General features: G+C 35.3%; 1 protein-coding gene and 1 long non-coding RNA gene across 5 annotated transcripts in view; one reads left to right on the top strand and one right to left on the bottom strand.

Annotated features, from left to right (window-relative positions):
* The window catches only part of PTPRQ (protein tyrosine phosphatase receptor type Q), a 247,193-nt gene that overhangs the window by 4,849 nt on the left and 223,262 nt on the right, over positions 1-19,082 (bottom strand). For all 3 annotated transcript variants that reach the window (XM_049094355.1, XM_049094356.1, XM_049094357.1), the window contains 5 exons: positions 14,021-14,097; positions 10,567-10,701; positions 10,248-10,373; positions 9,230-9,378; positions 5,037-5,172 (listed from right to left, as the gene is read on the bottom strand). In XM_049094355.1, coding sequence (XP_048950312.1) covers positions 5,037-5,172; positions 9,230-9,378; positions 10,248-10,373; positions 10,567-10,701; positions 14,021-14,097 — 623 coding nt within the window. The remainder of the gene's footprint in view (positions 1-5,036; positions 5,173-9,229; positions 9,379-10,247; positions 10,374-10,566; positions 10,702-14,020; positions 14,098-19,082) is intronic.
* The window catches only part of LOC125752560 (uncharacterized), a 76,106-nt gene that overhangs the window by 26,130 nt on the left and 30,894 nt on the right, over positions 1-19,082 (top strand). The window lies entirely within an intron of this gene.

The following is a 19,082-nucleotide window of genomic DNA, read 5'->3' as shown; positions in this document are numbered from 1 at the left end:
CTTTATTTGTAAGCATAAGGCAGGTGATCACTGAACTATCTAAACACCCATGTCCTGGACAAGGATTCCTAACGTATCATCTGAATGTTTAGGCTAAATTCAGGACCATCTAGGTTCTTTAAGTTTTTTCAATATAATTCAATAACCTATTCACATTTCTGAGTTTGGACTTTCTCAAAGGTACTTAAGGTTTAGTCTTAGACAATTACCCTCCTTTTTACATAGGAGACATGATGTTAGAGGAATATAATCAAATATTTTATACTACATATACTACTTATTATTATATATGTCTGGATATTGACAGTTGATTTAAATAGGATGTCCTCTAAAGGGACCATCTCCCTCTAGAGGAGTCTATGTTCCTACTCATCGCTACTGTATCTCAATACGTTCTGGAACTCCTCTACTGAGACTGTCTTCAGAAACTGTTGGTCGTTATTATGAATATCTATTTCTTCATGAATTAAAAAATGCTTCCACACACATCTCATCAGCAGAATGTCCGTTCTGGGAGGGTAAAACTGTCACATTCACTGCTCTATTCCCACTACCTGTAATAGTGCCTGGCGTGTGGTCGTTACGTAACAAATGTTTGTTGACTCAGTATCATTTAATTCTCACAACTAGCCAACCTTTGCCATTTAAGGAAGGATTTCATTTGGAGAACATTCAGAAGTCATTGGGGATTAAGTTTCGTAAGTGAGTGGATGATCAAGTTACGTGATTCAATTTTGGTAAGAAAGGAAGTTGTCGCTTATAAAGGAATGAAAATCCTGTTGAAATTGCTAGTAAATTACTCCTCAAGGTAATTCCAAAAAAAGTGTTTTCAAATATACGTCACACAATGAATAACATTATTGGCAGAGATATATGGACACAATATAATTTCTTTGAAAAGGACAATCATTTGAATTGGTGAGTTTTGGGGGTTTTGTTTGTTTGTTTTTTGTTGTTTTACAAAATCACATTTGAATTTGAAGTCACATTTGATATGTGAAGCTTCTGACTGTCCCCATCTCATTTTCTCCACTGGAAAGAATGATGGGTGTAAACTTTGCCAGCACGGCAGGCTGAGCTCCACAGGGCAGGACTGTATTTTCCAAGATCCCTCTGCCATGGTGTGTTATTGCCCAAGAGGCCGCGGAGAGCTCAGTCCTAGCTCCTGCCTTTGGTAATCATGGTACCTTAAGAATGAAACTTTTCTGATGTTTAGCTTCTTCATCTAGGGGATCATAACACCTATGCTGTGATAGTTAAAGGACTTACTATATGTAATGTGCCTGGCAAAAAAACTAGGCCACCCAAGTATAGTATATTAGGATTTTTATTTTTCCTTTTACCCTAAAACTTCACATAAGTACATTTCTAGGAAAACTGGAGCAGGAAGGGGACTCGTCCAGATTAACCCTGGTTTGAAGTACTGACAGCAGCTCAGGATGGTATCTCACTGAGGACCATTGTCTCAGAAAGTCCGTGGGGCTGCTATGTATTGGTTTTTGGTAGACAGTGAAAGAGCTCAAAGCTCTCTCCTGGGTCTGGGCCATGCCCCTCCGGGGCCTTCTGGTGGGAATATATTGGCTGAGTTCCCACCTCCCCAGCCCTGCTCAGGGCCACTGTAGTGTGGGCTGAGGCAGGATTCTTCATAGAAATTGCAATCACTCCCAAGTGCAACAGAGGAAAATAAGAAACCACTCTTGTGCAAAGACATACTGGTTTGTAAGGGTTGGAGCCAAGGACTGTGGTCGTTTCCCTTTTTATCATCAAAGAGGAAAGATGGTAAAGAGCAAAACTTCTGGGGAGTGAAGTCAGGTGAAAGAGAGCTTCTGAGTGCCAGATATCTCAGATATTTACTGCATCCTGGGCACTGACTGCATGTTTGGGGCTTTAGACACTTTCTCTTATTTAATACTGACAGTAAGCTTGGAGATGTATAACATGACTATTTCACAGAAGAGAAATAACTCAAAGAGGCTAATTAAACAAGTCACAGAGCCAGCAACTAATTAAGTAGTTGAGCTGAAATCACAACTCAATTCTCGGACTTCAAAATTCATGCTCTTCCCATCCCCTCACCCGACCTGGTAAGGTTGGTACTTGGTAGTACTTGGGTACTACCCATCCTAGTACCCAACATACTACTCAGGCTGGTTAAACAAGCATAATATATGAACTTTATAGCATATATTGCCTACTAAATTGTGTGAGATTATTAACAGGCATCCTTAGACACACTCTTTACAATGTTCAGTTCCACAAAGTTGTAGAGCATGGCAAAATATTTTCAACTTTTATTACCTGAAGAGTGACTCTAGTTTCTAGAAAGAAATGAGATCCCAATCTGTCCCACCCTCTATCCTATCCAAAAGAGCCAACCTATCTTGATCAATGTCAAGAATATTGGGCACCTGTGCACAGGAGTAATCTAGGGACATGGGAGGAAAACATTAGCACTCTGTTTATTCCTGTTGTTAACAAAAATAAGAAAGAATTTGGGTTTTAATAATATTTAATAGTTGGATCGATATGGGAACCCTTATCTTGAGAACAAGCTACCTAATTTGTGAGTCTACTTCAAAATGAATGAGAGTTTCCTCCCTCAAAAATTATTAAAGATTTTCAACACAGTGACAGCAAACACTAAAACAAGTGCAGGGTCCTTTTGAGTACGGGGCCCTGTGAGATTGCGCAGGTTGCACACCCAGGAAGTCAACCCTGGTCACAAGTTATATTCCATTTCTGAAGTATTCCAAGGGAAGAGTGATACCTCACTCCTTTGTTCCCCTTCAGCATACAAAGGAATGCACATGAACATTACCCAGTTTTGCCTAACCATCACAAAATTGAAGTGGCTCAAAAAAGATTCCTGAAGGGATGTCTGGGTGGTTCAGTGGTTGAGCGTCTGCCATTGGCTCAGGTCGTGATCCCGAGGTCCTGGGATCGAGTCCTGCAACAGGCTCCCAGTGTGGAGCCTGCTTCTCCCTCTGTCTGGGTCTCTGCCTCTCTCTCTGTCTCTCATGAATAAATAAATAAAGAGACTATGGATTGAAGGTAATATTTATCATGTAAGCCCAAATGAATGACAAGGAAATGGCAGGGCTGACATTCTTTGTGCTTCTAGAATAAACTTATAGCCATTCTATGAGGTAAAAACAGTGTAATGAAATCTGACAAAAAGCTAGATCACTATATTTAGACACTTATAAATAATTTAGAATATATATTTAAAATCACTATTGAAACAGAATTATCTTGTGTCAAGTATCATTATCTTGTTTTTTTAAGATGTATTTATTTATTTACTCATGAGAGACATGGAGAAAGAGAGAGAGAGAGGCAGAGACACAGGCAGAGGGAGAAGCAGGCTCCATGCAGGGAGCCTGACATGGGACTCGATCCCGGGACTCCTGGATCACTCCCTGGGCTGAAGGCAGATGCTTAACCACTGAGCCACCCGGGCGTCCCAAGTATCATTATCTTAATGATGATATGAAGGCGTCACAATTAGCAAGATTTCAAAATATTGCTTACTTGATCTTTATCTGTTTTTTGATTTCTCATTTTGTGTATGTTTTATAATTTACATAACTGTTTAATCTACATTTAAAAATAAATATAGATTTATTAGAGTTGAATGTTCAAACATTCTTCCTGAAAGGGACGTGCAGTCCACAAAGTCTAGATGTCTCTGGTCTAGAGCAGCTTTTTTCCTAAGAACATTAATGTTCCCCCTACGTGGCATTATAGGTTCTGGGGTCAAATGAGGTTCGAGGATCTCACAATCATATAAATTTGGGAAATGATGTTCATAAGGGCTCTGCATTTGTAAGTGTCAATGCACAGAGGATTTAAGAAACTCTAAGATCAGTTTAACTTCTTTTCAAACTTATTTTAGCAAAGAACCTATTTTTTTACACTTTAACAACTATGATGCTATATGTGTTTTCCAGTAGGTATTGTGGAAAATACTATTACAGCTGATCTGTATACTTACTGTGAGAAAATTTCCATTTGAAGAGTATAGAAATACCAATCCAAATATACAGATAGAAACATCTTATATATTATAGTTAGACAGACTTGGGCTTGAATTTTGATCCTGAAATATTAATTGTATAATCTTGAAATATCACTTAAATTCTCTGAATGGAACCTCTGCGTTCCTATTTGTAAAGCAAAGCAAACTAGTCTGTTGATGAGTTTTATTGGCACTGCTTTACAAATAGAGGGTTAAATAAGATAATATATCTAAAGGATTATTATAGAATATGGAACTCACTAGACATTCATATAAGGTTTTTAGTCTTGTTACCATTATACTGCATGATTTTTTAAAAGATTTTTATTTATTTATTCATGAAAGACACAGAGAGAGAGAGAGAGAAGCAGAGACACAGGCAGAGGGAGAAGCAGGCCCCATGCAGGTAGCCCAATGTGGGTCTCGATCCCAGGACTCCAGAATCACAACCGGGGCCAAAGGCCCGCTTAGCCACCCAGGGATCCCCGTGATTTTTTTAATGAAGAAAAATCTATATATTTTATCAATATTTTTGCCTCTAAACCAAAACAACAAAATAAAAAACTCCCAGGGAATTAGTTGATTAGATGCTATTACAATTGTTATTAGCATTAATATACAATAGGAATAAAAATGGACAAGGGAAATACACAGAACCCCGTAATGGTCAATATTTTAAGCTTTTCCCAAACATAACGCTTAGCATGTTTATAAAAGAATTTGATTCGACTCATTTACGAAGCTTCCCAAATTTGCCAAATACTAAAGACAGATCAATTTTTAAATTCCTCTCTATATGCTTATCAGTATAAACAAGCTAGGAGGAGCAGTCAGGAACAGTGCTGAGGGGTGACTGGGCCCCGTGGCCTGCCCTTCTCAAATCCCTTTATAATGTAGAAAAACAGTGTCTGCTATGCAAATAAAGTTTCATGTCCAAGCCCAACCAGACTGCTGCCACTAAGATCCTCCCTTGGAGAAGTTCCAGAGCTGACGCTGCACACACTTTTAGATATCTTACCAGGTTCTGTACCATGCACATTCTCTCACTTCTCAGTTCAGCTACCAATCCATATATATCCACAAAATCGTGATCATTTATATGTTGTGTTAAGTGGTCCAGAGCAATAAAAACTCCAGTCCTTCCAACTCCAGCACTGCAGGAATGGCAAAACCACATGAACATTGTTCAGCAAAAGGTTGTTCAAATTGACAGCAAGCAATAAAGAAAGAGAACTACTGTAGTAATAAATTCTACACAAGTCCTTTTCTTCTTTAGAGGAAATTTGTTTTGGAGTGTCTTTGGATTTGTACTGTTATCAACAGTGTCTAGAGAGATCAAGATGATTAATTTTAGCACTCTATCAAATGTTTGAGGTTTTTTTTTTTTTTTTTAACCACTTTTCCTTCTTTTTCATAATATTATAAGGGGTGTAGCTGGAGAAGTATAGAGAATTTTAAAAAATTGTTGAAAATTCTTGGGGCACCTGTGGATCAGCTGGTTAAGTGTCATAACCTTTGACTCAAGGTATGATCCCTGGGGCCTTGCTCCCTGCTCAGCGGGGAGTCCGCTTATCCCTCTCCCTCTCCCTCGGCCCCTTCCCCTTGTTCGTGCTCTCCCTCACTTGCTCTGTCTCAGAAAAAGAAATAAAATCTTTTTAGAAATTTGTTAAGAAACTTTGTATTGAACATATTTTTGGTTACCAATAGAAATGCTAAACATTAAAAATGCCCATTGTTTAGCCCTATAGCATATTCTCTGCATCTTATTGGCAATCTCTCATGTGCTCTTTTCTCTTTCATTTATTAGGGTTTTTTTGTTTTGTTTTGTTTTGTTTTTTTGTTTTTTTTTTACTTCCTATAGATAATAAACTGAAAAGCTATTTCCTTTTAAGAAATTAGTTTAACACCCAGGGACAAGTACGTGCTCCATAGAAACTGAATTGTTAAACTTGGTAAGAGTTATGCAGAAATTCCCATCAGAAAGACAAGACTCTTGGTACTTGAATGGTTAACATAAGAAGTAAATAGAAAAAGAACAACAAAAGACATTTGGAAGGTCACCTAGTCTTATAAATGTCACTTTGAACAACACTGAAGTGCCGGTTTTGTAAGTAAGAAATTGTCGAATCTTAGCAATATCCCATGATTCAACCATACAAGAAATAATGAGCATTACAACATAATTTGATGATGGTAACACATATACACATATACCAAACAGTGTTATCTGTCATTATATCATTCAATATATCTTGAGTGTCAGACTCTGTCCTGGGCATCTGGGGTACAGCTTTGAACAATACTACAAAGTCCCTGCACTTATGGAGCTGACCCTGTAGAGGACAGAGAAGGGCAGGACACAAATAAGCAAACATGCATAGAATGTGCCCAGTGGTAATAAATTCTATGAAGAAAGATAAATCAGGTTAAGGAGAAGGTGTCTCTGATTATGTAATATTTGGAAAGAAACTTGCATAAGGAGGCACACAGTGTGGGTGTCTGGGAGAGGAGCACCGCAGCCAGAGGGAGTGGGGGGAGAACAGATTTTAGTGGAGCAGGTTTTGTGGGTTTGAAGAAGAGCAAGGAGCCCAGGGTGGGGAGAGTGCAGTGGGGAAGTGAGAGGGGCGAGTGAGGCATCAGAGCATCTGCTGCAGGGCTGCAGGTGGACCATGAAAGGAAGAGCAGAGTGGAGAAGGACTCTGGGGTTTTGGCAGGAGACAGAATGGATTTGCCATTTACCAGGATGGGGGATGAGAAGGAGGAGTGAAATTTGGAGATTGAATCCAGTGTTCTGTTTTAGGCACATCAAATTTTAAGAGTTTTACGGTCATTCAGGTCGTCACATTGAACTGGAAGTGAAATGTATGCCTAAGTTGAGGTGAGAAGTTGGAGTTAGAGATAAAAATATAGTACACGGTTTTAAATGATACTAAAAGACAATTATTAATATGAGCATACTTTTTTCCTGATCTCTTTTATCCATTTTAATCACAAAGAAGGAGACTCTAACTCTTTTTTATTCTTGATTAAAGTATAATTGATACACAATGTGACATTAGTTTCAGGTGTACAATGTAGTGATTTGACAAGTCTATACAAGATGCTATATTTACTACACTTTACTATCTGCTCTCTACTCTTTTTGAGGCCACAAGGGTAATGTTAGGTACTTTCTAACAGATGTTAGTGGCAGTGCAGTGTATGTGCAAGACACAGAGAAGCTGAAGGCAGCTACTGTCTATTAAAGGGTTTAATCATCAATGATCCAGCTTAAAAGCAATCATTGACTTTAAAAACAAACTGTTACTCTATTTGCACTATATACTATTCTGTTGAAAATGTTACATATGGGGAGCGTAAATGGAATTGGGAGGGTAAAAATAACGCTTTTACTTTTTGTTCTATATACTTTTTAAATCTAGGCATTATTTAGATATTTTATAATGAGCAAGCATTTATGTATTACCCTTGTAATTTAAAAAAAAATTCACAATACTCCTGGGAAATATATAATAATTTAAATTCCATAGTGATTTTTTCCTCTAAATAAAAGTAAAAAATCTGGATGGATTAATATCTTCTTACATCTTTAACCACATTAATTTTAGTAGATACCTATTAGAAAATTTATCAATTATTAGAATTATTGAAATTAATGATTTATTAATTATTAATGTGACCAAGATACAGTTACTTAAATTTTTTATTGCAGTAAAGAATACATAAGATTTACCATTTTAAGCATTTTTAAGGACACAACTCAGTTGGTGTTAAGCACACTCTTAATATTGTGCAATTGTCACCATCATCCATTTCCAGAACTTTTTCATTATCCCAAACAGACATTCTCATTAAACAACTAATTAAATAATGTACCCATTAAATAATAATTGTCCTTCTCGCTCTCCCTGGAGTCACTGGAAACTATAATTCTACTTTCTGTCTCTATGAATTCATCTATTCTAGATATCTCATGTAAGTGAAATCATAAAACAGTATATTATTTAAAAAAATTTTTAATTTATTTGATAGAAGGAGCATGAGCACAAGCAGGGGGAGCAGCAGAGGGAGAGGGAGAAGCAGGCCCTCAGAAGAGCCAGGGGCCGGATGTCGGGCTCAATACCAGGACCCTGAGATCATGACCTGAGACAAAAGCAGATGCTTAAATGGCTGAGCCACTCAGGTGCACAAAAATAGTGTATCATAACCTACTTTTTCTCTAATTTATAAACCAATGGTTGAAGAGACAAGTTGAGACTTACTTAGATTTATTATGTTAGAAAACAATCAAATCAATCTGTCCAGAAAAATTCTGAATTCTAAACAACCTTGAGTTTTATTCTTAGAGTATTAAATACCAATGAAAATAAAGCAGAGAAAAACTTCAATTTATAGTTATATTCCCTTAACCATGCTCAAAGAGCTAGTCAAAGGAAGACATGTAAGTAACTAAAGTTTGTAAAAAATTATTGTCATACTTGGGTTGGTCACTTAATTTGGTCTTTATTTTAAATTTCATTTTCTTTTATTCTTTACAACTCAAATATAAAAATCTGCTTTTATGAAAAGATTTTTAATTATGGTTGTAGACTAATAGCAATTGATATAATAAAGGATCAGATGCTTATTTGTAAAAATCTTTAAATCCAACACACAGACACATACATACATCAATGAGGGGCTACAGTTAAACACAAAAATTAAAGACTTTCCTTTGAGAGGCATAATCCAGTCAAGGGGAGGTGGAAGGGGAGGGAGGAATGAGGGGGGACCCTTATGGTGGGGGTGAATGGGTGACGGGCACTGAGGGGGGCACTTGACGGGATGAGCACTGGGTGTTATTCTGTATGTTGGCAAATTGAACTCCAATAAAAAATAAATTTATTATTAAAAAAAAAGAGTTTGGGAAAAGTCCCTTACCAGTAAGATTGCTCACTTTTCTTTCTTTTCTTTCTTTCTTTTTCTTTTTTTTATTGCTTGCTTTTAGATACCTTCCCTATTCATTTTATTTTTGCCATCTAACCTTTAATAAAGCTATAGTTTGGTACATTTTAACCAGTAAAACATCTGAAAGCTGGAAATTAGAATGAAGCAACATTAACATTCCGCCAGAAAATAATCAACGGTATCATGATAATAAAAAGGCTTTTACATTGGCTTTTAAAATCATTTTTAGTATTTCATTTAAGGTTCTGAAAATCTCTTCCTTACCTGCAGTGAACAATCATAGGTGTGGTGTCATGGGCTCTGCTTGCTCGAACCAGTTTTACAAAGTGAACCAGAGGGGCACTGTTTTCAGGGACCCCATGCTCAGGCCAAGCAGTAAAGTTACACTGTCGAACAGTCATGCAATCTCCATGCTACGTAATGTGACAGATTAAAGAAGCATGATATTGTTATTAAAGTACCACAGTGAAGGTTTACGGTAGCTGATGTCCTACATTTTGAAGGTGATCTTTTAAAAACAACTATTTACCAAACAGAAGAAACTCTGTCTTTCATGATTTTCTGCAAGACAGATCTTCTACTATTGCTACTATACAGCAAATTACCTTTTGGAATGACTGGAAATAATAAAAAAAACTTGCAAACAGATGATAATATAGAATGTTTATATTCAAACATAGAGCAATATTTGGTAGCACAGTATAGTAGATTTTAAAATAATTTTGATCCAAAATTAAATAAGCACATTAACCTATTATTCAGAACACAGGTATTGAGTGTCTGATAATGCCAGAAAGCAAAAAAGATCCTTGTATTATTTTCTGCGTGTGTAGGCTTTGATACAAACTGATAAAGTGGAATCTCATACTGCATCTTCTGTACTCGTTCTGGGTTAAGTAGAAAATCAAATTATGTAGATGAAGAAAGAGATGACTGATTAGGGAAATTCCTGTTTCAAGTTAAATATTACAGTTTTTTCATCAAAGAAAAACCTAATGATCTAGTTGTTTTCTTCTTTTTTCCCCTTGTCTACCTAAGAATTTGATGCTAAGTGATTAATATAAACTTTAACCACGAGATTTGGAATTAAACACAGTGACATAGATGTTGCAGTCAGCTACCAACAGAAACTTCTATTTAGAAAATAATAGGAAAGTACTGTTCAATATAGAGGTGTTGTTGCAAGGGACAATTCTAGAAATTAATCTACTTTTAGATATTTAGAGCATTCATATTTACTACTATGTTCCCCCCTTGTCTCTTTTTTTTTTTTTTTTTTTACCCTTTCAATTTTCAGATCCCTGATGGTCCAATCTATTTGAACATCTTCCATTAGCTTTGTAATCACTATATCTCCAAAGACGGTAACTGGCTTGTTGTCCTCTGGCCAATACTGATGGCATCTGATCTGTATTCAGGGAAAATCACCAGTCGTAAGAACTACTGTTACGTTGATATATATATCAGTTATGGCTACAAAATTAAAACTGCCTTATAGATGTCCAAGTTATTGATGACTCACAGTATTGGCTGAAATTGTCACACATATATTAAAGCAATTGCAAAATAACATCTTGTGAAAAGATTTTCAAATAACTTACCCGTCCTTTTTCAAAACACTGTGTTAGCATTACTAATGTTTTCGCTCTGGTTTCCCATACCATTCTCCAAAAATCCCCAACTGTTCCTGGTAATGGACCTTGAGTGGCAATAAATTCATTTGGACATAAGTATCCCTAAGGGATATAATTACAACATTAAATCAACATCTATATATGCAGTATTTTTCTTTTTAGTTTTTGAGCAATACATAACAATATACTAGTTGTAAAATATATAATAGAATGTGGAATTCACTCACAATCCCACTATCCAGAATGAAGTACCATTTATATTTTGGTTGATTTCTTTGCAGTATTAAAATATGTACATTCCTTCACTGAAATAATATTTATGAGTTCCTACTGTGTGCCAAGCTGTCCTAGGAAATGGGGATTCATCACTGACAAAAGACTCGAAAATTCCAATTCTCATTTATTTTATATTCCAGTGGGGGAGGTAGCTATTAAATCCATTAATAAGTCTGTGAAATAAGCAAATTACATAGAACTTTTAAAAGTGGTAAGTGCTATGAGAGAGGGTTTTCAGAAAATAGGATGTTCAGAAAAGACTCACCGGTGATCTGATCTCTTAGGAAAGACCTGAAGAAGCAAAGGAGTAAGCTCTGCAGGATTTGGGGGACAGTGTTCCAGATAGAAAGTCAAGTGTAACAACATTAAAGGAAAAGTGTGTCTAGAATTTTCTATGAACACCACGTGGCTACAGTGGAGTAAATGAGGGGGGACAGTTCTAGAAGATGACATAAGAAAGAAGAAAGAATAAGGGTGCATTAGGTCCTGGCAGGTAATTACAAGACTTTTGTTTTTACCAAAGCTGTTGAAAGGTTTTGAGCAAAGAGAGTGTATGGTTTAACAGCTTTGCTCTGGTTTCTCTAAGAAGACCAGCCTATCGGGGTTAAAAGGTGAAAGGAGGGAAATAGCTAGAAGGTTACTGCAATGATCCAACCAAGGTGATAGTTGGGGGATGGTGAGGAGTGGTAGAACCTGGATGTATGTTAAGGACAGAGTCAAGAGAATTTACTGATGGATTGGATATTGGGTATAAGAGAATTAGAAGAATCAATAAAAACTTCAAAAGAAGATGGGGAAAACTTTGGGATATACAGATTTGAAGGGAAAATTAGGAATCCATTATGCACATATTAAACTTGAAATCCTTGTTAAATATTCAAGTGGGAATATCATAAGTCAATTGGGTATATAAGTTTGGAATCCAGGAAGAGATGCAAACTGGAGACATACATTTGAAAGTAATCATCACATAGGTTTCAGTTAAAACACAAAAATGGATGAAATTATCAAAAGAAATTAATTTGGAACAAAACAGTAAATTCAAAGATTGGGCTCTAGATAATTCAAGTGTTTGGTGGTGGAGGAGATAACAGAAGACCAAGCATTGGCATTCCAAGCAAAGGAGATTTACCTAAAAGCTGAGAGCAATAATATACTTCCACCCCAATTCTGAAATCTCCCTTAACGTAGAGGGCTTTCCATCTGGGCCTGCTTACCATGCAGCTCAGTACTGATTGTGCATATCATTACATATGGGTCATAGTGACTTTGTTGTAAGATTTACTATATTACAACATCGCTTGATTATAGCAGGATATATATATATATATATATATTCAGAATTCTTAGTTTATTGCTCACTCTGCATTATCATCTTCTTATGGCTGTTTCCTGACAACCTATAATATTTAGAGGGGTTACTGAGTGTTCATGAATATTCCTGTTTATGTAAATCTGTGCAGTTTAGTTACACCGACTAAAACTGTCAGTTTCCTTTCTAATCATATTCATATCCTGTGTACTGTCATCCCATCTCTGGTTGAACATTAGAGAAGGTGAATTATTCTTTTGTACATGCTTATTAGTGAATAAAAATGGTACAAATCAATAGACCACTTATAAAACCATTTGCCCTTGCCCTGTTCTATAATATCACAAAACATATGATCATTAGCACATTGATTAAATTGAAATGCATATATGTATCATTCTGTAAATCAAAGTAAAACTTCAACATGCTATAGAATTTAGGCTGTGATGAAAATTAGTAAGCCCAAGATTTCACCAAAATCTTTATAAAAGAATACATTTTCAAGGGAATCAATCATTTGATAAGTGACTAACAGATGTCACCACAATAGAAAATGTGTGTGGTTTTTCAAAATGAATTTAACGTTCTTGCATAAAAATAGGCTGGAATTCAAAGGATGCTTTAACTTCTCCAAGTCCTCCCTCATTTCCCCTAACAAGAAATCTTAAATTCTCCCATTACGTCTTCCTTTCACAATAGGACCCAATATATGATAGCAATTTTGGAGTCATTATCAACCAATATAGAATTTAGAATGAAATCTTCCCCCTTAACAGGGGCTTCAAGTGAATGGGACACAGAACAAGTTATGTTCATGGAGAAAGGATGGAGCATCCTATAAGCAGAGTCCTACAGGGACCAAAGGGCAGGACTGGGAGTGGTGACCTGTGAATAACAAAAGAATAAAGACTGTAGACACTAGAAGAAACCCTGAAGTGTCTGTACAGACACCCTGATAAGGATGGCTAACTTTGCTGTATGTTAGAATTGAAGCCAGTGGGTGAAAATATAAGAAAGCATATCTCTTTCTTTTTTCCTCTTTTTTTTTTTTAAACAGCTGTATATTGGAATTATTCAGAGATAGAATCATCTGCCTTAGGAGGAAGTAGTGAATCAATGCCAAAAGAAGCTAGCATCTAATTATCAGGATATTTTCAGAAACAGTTCTAAGGTGAATGGTTGAATCAAATAACCACAAATGCAATTCCATGATTGTGTCACCCTGAGTAGAAGTCTCGGGTGCATTTAAAGTTTCTATGTACCTGTGATAGTGATGGGCACTGAGAGGGTCAAAGAGCCATAGGGAAGATGAAGGAGAGAGAGAGAGATTCCTAAAATACCTGGATTTCACTCAATTTTTAATCCAATGCACCAAAGATTTATTATCTATAATGTGCCAGAGAGTACAATAGGCATGTCACAATTCAACTCACATTGGTTCATTTATGTTTTTTGAGCAGCTACAATGCAGTGCATTTTCTACAAGCAGCTGAGGATAAAAGAACATGACATCATAGTCGCCTTGAAGGACTGAAAATCTAGATGGCAAGAAGAACATAAAATTTTTATATTGTATGGACATAACTATCTGACTTTTTTTTTTTTTTTTTGTAATAGAGATTGACAGACCTCGTGTGTACAAAGAATACACTGACAAATATTAAATAGTGGAAAGGCCTGGGGATATTTAGCTTGAAGTTATATATCTGTTACTTATTAGTGAAATGATTGTTGGTAAATTGCAACAATTGCAATTGTTTTATAAGAAACAAAACATAAAAAAACATAAAAAAAACTGAAAAAAAAAACCAACATAAACAAATAGCAACTTACAGAAACATAACTGGCATTGATATAATCTGATCCTGGAATGCTAGCATCAGCTATCAGCTTCACTCTGTTGTTATTATCTAGAAGGAAATATAAGAAATTGATGCTGATTCATTATTTAAGTTGCTACTACTTTTTTTTCCTACTACAAAAGTAATACAAAGAAATTAATGATCTAACATCAAACACTACAGATGGTTGTAAAACCGAAGTAGAAGTTCCCTCTTATCTCCTATTTCCAATACCCAGAGAAAATGACTATTAATATATTTTTATATGTATTTCCAGAATCTGCTATACATATTCATGAAAATTAACCACAAATGGGGTAATATATACTCTTTTCTGCATTTTTCATTTGCTTATATCTTTCCATATCATAAAAAAATTTCCATAAACAAAAATGTCTAGCTCATTATTTTAAACAGTCATAGAGTATTTTATTGTTTGAATATAATGTACTAATTGAACTCATGATGATTTAAATTGATCTCATTTTGTTATTGTAAGATGCTGAATAAATATAACCAAACTTTTTGCATATCTGTTGTAGTGTGTTTGTAGAATATATTACCAGCAGTAAAATTCCCAAATCCTATTGTGCATTTCAAATTTTGAAAGATATTGTCAAATTTTTCTCTATCAACTTATACTCTGAACAAAAGTGTTTGAAAAGTATTTGAATAATTCTGTTTCCTCTTTTCCTACTACAAGATACTGTTAAACATTTTAATTCATGGTATTTTGACAGATACAAGTTATGTCTCATAATACTTATTTTTATTTCCTTAAACGTGAAAGCAATTGAACTGAGCTTCTTGGTTTGTGTATTAGCCATTTTAAATACCTCTTCCATTAATGGCCTTTATATATTGTACTATTTTTCTATTTAAAAAAATTTTTTTATACAAAAATTATGTTACATATTCAATACATATGATGTCTTGAAATTTTCTTGTCATTTTTTGACTCTATCCATCAGTGTAGCTAGCTATCTTGCCATACATAAAATGTACATTTCTTAATAATCAAAATTCCAATTATTTTTTCTCATGGCGTCATTATGGCTTCTTGTGTCACTCATACAAAGATGTCTGTCATACCAATATTTTTATTTTTACAAATCCATATTTTCTTCTAGAACTTTAATGGGTTTTTCTGCTTTTGTTTTAGCCTCTTCAATCTTTGATCCATTGAGATTTATTATTTTTTATGGAAGTAGGTAAAATACATCTTTTATTGTTTCTTTGTTGCCATTTGTAACAACAAGCAGTCCCAGTTTGTTAACATTCCATCACTCCCTTCACTCCCAAAATACCACTCCTATTACACACCAGATTTCTCTATGCATTTCTAGGCCTATTTCTATTTCTGGACTATTAATTAATTATTAATTTATCTGCCTAATTTTTCTTTAATACCAAACTTTTAATTGTTACTCTCCAGAATATTTTCAGATCTGGTAAACCTAGATGCTCCTAACCATTATTTTTCTTCAAAAAAGAGGTTCAATTATTTTTTTTCCCAAGGATTTTTACCAAATTGGTATTACAGTTGGTATTTCAATGGAATGTCCAGTGCTAATTTTAGCTAGGCATGGAAATGATAGAAAATACCTCTTACTACATAATTATTTTGAAGTGTTTTTTAAGCTCATTGTGGAAGCACTTGGTAGTAGAGGAAAAATGGGTAAATGGGCTTGGGTTTGAATTCTAGATTTGTCTACCATATGAATGGCTTTGGGTGAATTCCTTACCTTCTCGGCTCTTTCATTAATTCACTTAAAATACATAGTTATAATATTTATTTTGTAGAATCCTCTTGAGAAAAGCTTACATGAAAGCTTATGGAACTTTTAAAGCTGATTACAATTTAAGCATATGTTACATGTTAAATGACTTTGCTGTATTGTTAGTCATTAAAATGATCTGCCCAATAGGTTTAGAGATGGGGAATGTTTAAGCAAATTTATGCAAATTATTAATGTCCCAAAGACTTTGAATTTGGTATGATCTAAGAGTTTTTTAAAAGATTTTATTTATTTATTCATGAGAGACAGAGAGAGAGAGAGAGAGGGAGAGAGAGAGAGAGAGAGGCAGAGGCACAGGCAGGGGGAGAAGCAGGCTCCAAGCAGGGAGCCCGACGTGGAACTACACCCCAGGATCGAATTGGGATCCCAGCCAGGATCACAACCTGAGCTGAAGGCAGATGCTCAACCACTGAGCCACCCAGGTTCCCCTGATCTAAATATTTTAATGACATTGTGGCTAGTCCTGTGACTTAGGAAGGGAAGCCATCAGGTTTCTATTCACTCTATATGCCTGCTTATAACTATCTGAGTCAACAGTAAGCTACACTTTTCTTTGTGGTGTTGGAACATTTCTGAAGGTCATAGTGTCCTATCAAACAGAGATTTGGAAATCCCTTCAGCAAACATTTGCTGCTAATTCTAGTATCTTAAAGCCCTGTAAGCTAATATCTTCTAAAATGCACTGTGATATTTGAAATCCTACTTCCTACATTACTCAGGGGAAACAATGCACTTCACTAAGCTGTCTCAAGCTAAAATTCAGTCTATTAAAATGAATTCATTCTCTATGGGAGAAAAAAAATGTTTCTTCAGCTTAATGGCTTCTCTGCAAGCACAGTGGGTGAATATATTTAGTTTAAACATCTCATTTGCTTGTACTGTGTGTGTGGCAGGGGTGTACTGGCTCAGAGATGGCTGTGAGTTTATAGGTCGCCTTCTAACCCACGTTGTGGAAGTGGACTTGTTATGTCCAGAGTATAGACACTAAGGGCCTGTTATTAAATCTTATTCACCCAGAAAGTTAACAGCTTTTAAAAGTAAGCAATCTATTTATTACTAACAATCATAAGAATTAACATGGAGAGTTTTCCATGTTCCAGTACTGGGCACAGTGATTTATATAATTATTTCATCCAACCCTCACAATAACCTTATGAGGCGGGCACCACTGAACAATATGTACAGTCACTAAGGCAGTTAGTAGGTACACAGGACTGTAGCCAAGGAAATTTGATTAGAGCCTATGCTTTCTTAGCATTTTTACTATACAGCAGGCAGTACATATCAGTTGAGTTAAATTATTCTAATCCCATTCTTGAAAAATAGAGAAATCTACCTAACAAAATTATTTCTTAATGGACCTCCAACTCTCTGAAAGGATAGCTAAGGAAAAGTTTTCCCCTACAAATCCATTAAAGGATATTGAATGTAGATGTAATCCATTATTTGAAAAATTATGTTTTCTGTACTGAAATCAAGAAAAAAGCAAAAAAAAAAAAACCAATATGATGTCATCCTTTAGACTCTAACAAAGGTGAAAAATGCATGAAATTCTAATTATAATATCCCAAATATCCTTGGTTTACAACATAATTCCATTGTTAGCAATTATTTTTTGCCTTAGCCTCAGATTTGATGAAACTGGGCAATTATACATTTCAGCTTCTTGTTGCTTTAAGGTTGTTTATTTATTTTCATTGACCATGCTTACTCTCTTCTTGTCTTCTAAGTAATAAGCTATGTGGTCTGACTTTTCTTATAGCCATGATGTGAATCCAGATAATAATACACTGGGATCTTAATAATAAAAGACTCAAATATCACATTTAAAAAATATCTTGCTAGGGCACCTGGGTGGCTCAGTCAATTGGTATCTCACTTTTGATTCTGGCTCAGGTCATGGTCTCGGGGTCTTGACTTTGAGTCCATGTCAGGCTCTGTGATCAGCTGGATGGGGTGGGGATGGGGGTGGGTTCTGCTTGAGATTCTCTCCCTCACTCTTCTTCTGTCCCTCTTCTGGCTCACACACACTGTCTTTCTCCTAAAATCTTAAAAGAAAAAAAAAATCTAGCAAACATCTCAATTTTTTATTTTAAATTGGACACTCTTTGGTCTTTGGAAATAAGTTAGCTACATTTGGTTTGCTTATTTTATATATACTGATATATTATAAATTACTTCAGCCAAATATGTGATTATAAATAAATATTAAATATTCCATGGTAACTGTCTTTCAATCAGATTACAGTGTTTATTTTCTTTTTTTTTTTTTTAATTTTTATTTATTTATGATAGTCACAGAGAGAGAGAGGCAGAGACATAGGCAGAGGGAGAAGCAGGCTCCATGCACCGGCAGCCCGACGTGGGATTCGATCCCGGGTCTCCAGGATCGCGCCCTGGGCCAAAGGCAGGCGCCAAACCGCTGCGCCACCCAGGGATCCCCAGTGTTTATTTTCAAGAAGAGCATTGAATAAGCATGAAACAGCTAGCACAGAAAAAATTTAGGTAGAGACAAATATAAAAACATGAGAATTTCCATATTTCTTAAACTTATGATGCATCCAACCCAGGTTAATTCTCTGAAAAGGAAAACAAAAGGACCTGTTGAGAAACATCAAGCCATAGAAATTTAGAGACTCAATACTAACATTCCTTGTTTCCTACAATAGTGTCTGATTTGTCAACTTCCTCTTAAAGTCATTTATTTACAGTTTGCTTTGTTCCAGAAAGGATTTTGGGTGATTAAAGCTATTTGCATTTTCATCCTATCCTAATTCTTGGGAATTAGCAGATTCCACTAGATTACTACTTCCTCTATCACATTTCCCTAAATTTGTTTACTTCATGCCTCAGTTATGCTTGATTTCTAGAATATCAGAAATGGTCCACGTCCTCCTATCCACATCCTTTATGATTTTACACTTTATGATTTTATCCTTCTTCAAGTCCATGTCTTTCTAGATAGAAGAGTTAAATTCTTAAATAAGGAATTTTCCTAGTATGGTTTTGAAAAATATTTTAAAATTAGGAATATTTTAAAATTCTAGATTTTGAGACAATATTAACAATATTTCAGAATATCACAAATAGCACTTTTTTATTTCATAGTATGAAGTGTATTGAATTAGAATATAGATAGTAGGTCCATCTGTCCAAAAAATGTAATATCAAACATACAGTTATTATCAACAGAGTAATGTTTTATTTTTCCTTTTACATCACTGCTAATTCTTAAAGTGATAATATGGTTTCTTT

Source organism: Canis lupus, chromosome 15, assembly GCF_003254725.2.
Source record: "Canis lupus dingo isolate Sandy chromosome 15, ASM325472v2, whole genome shotgun sequence".
Lineage (NCBI taxonomy): Eukaryota > Metazoa > Chordata > Mammalia > Carnivora > Canidae > Canis > Canis lupus.
This window is presented reverse-complemented; position numbering and strand designations above follow the sequence as displayed.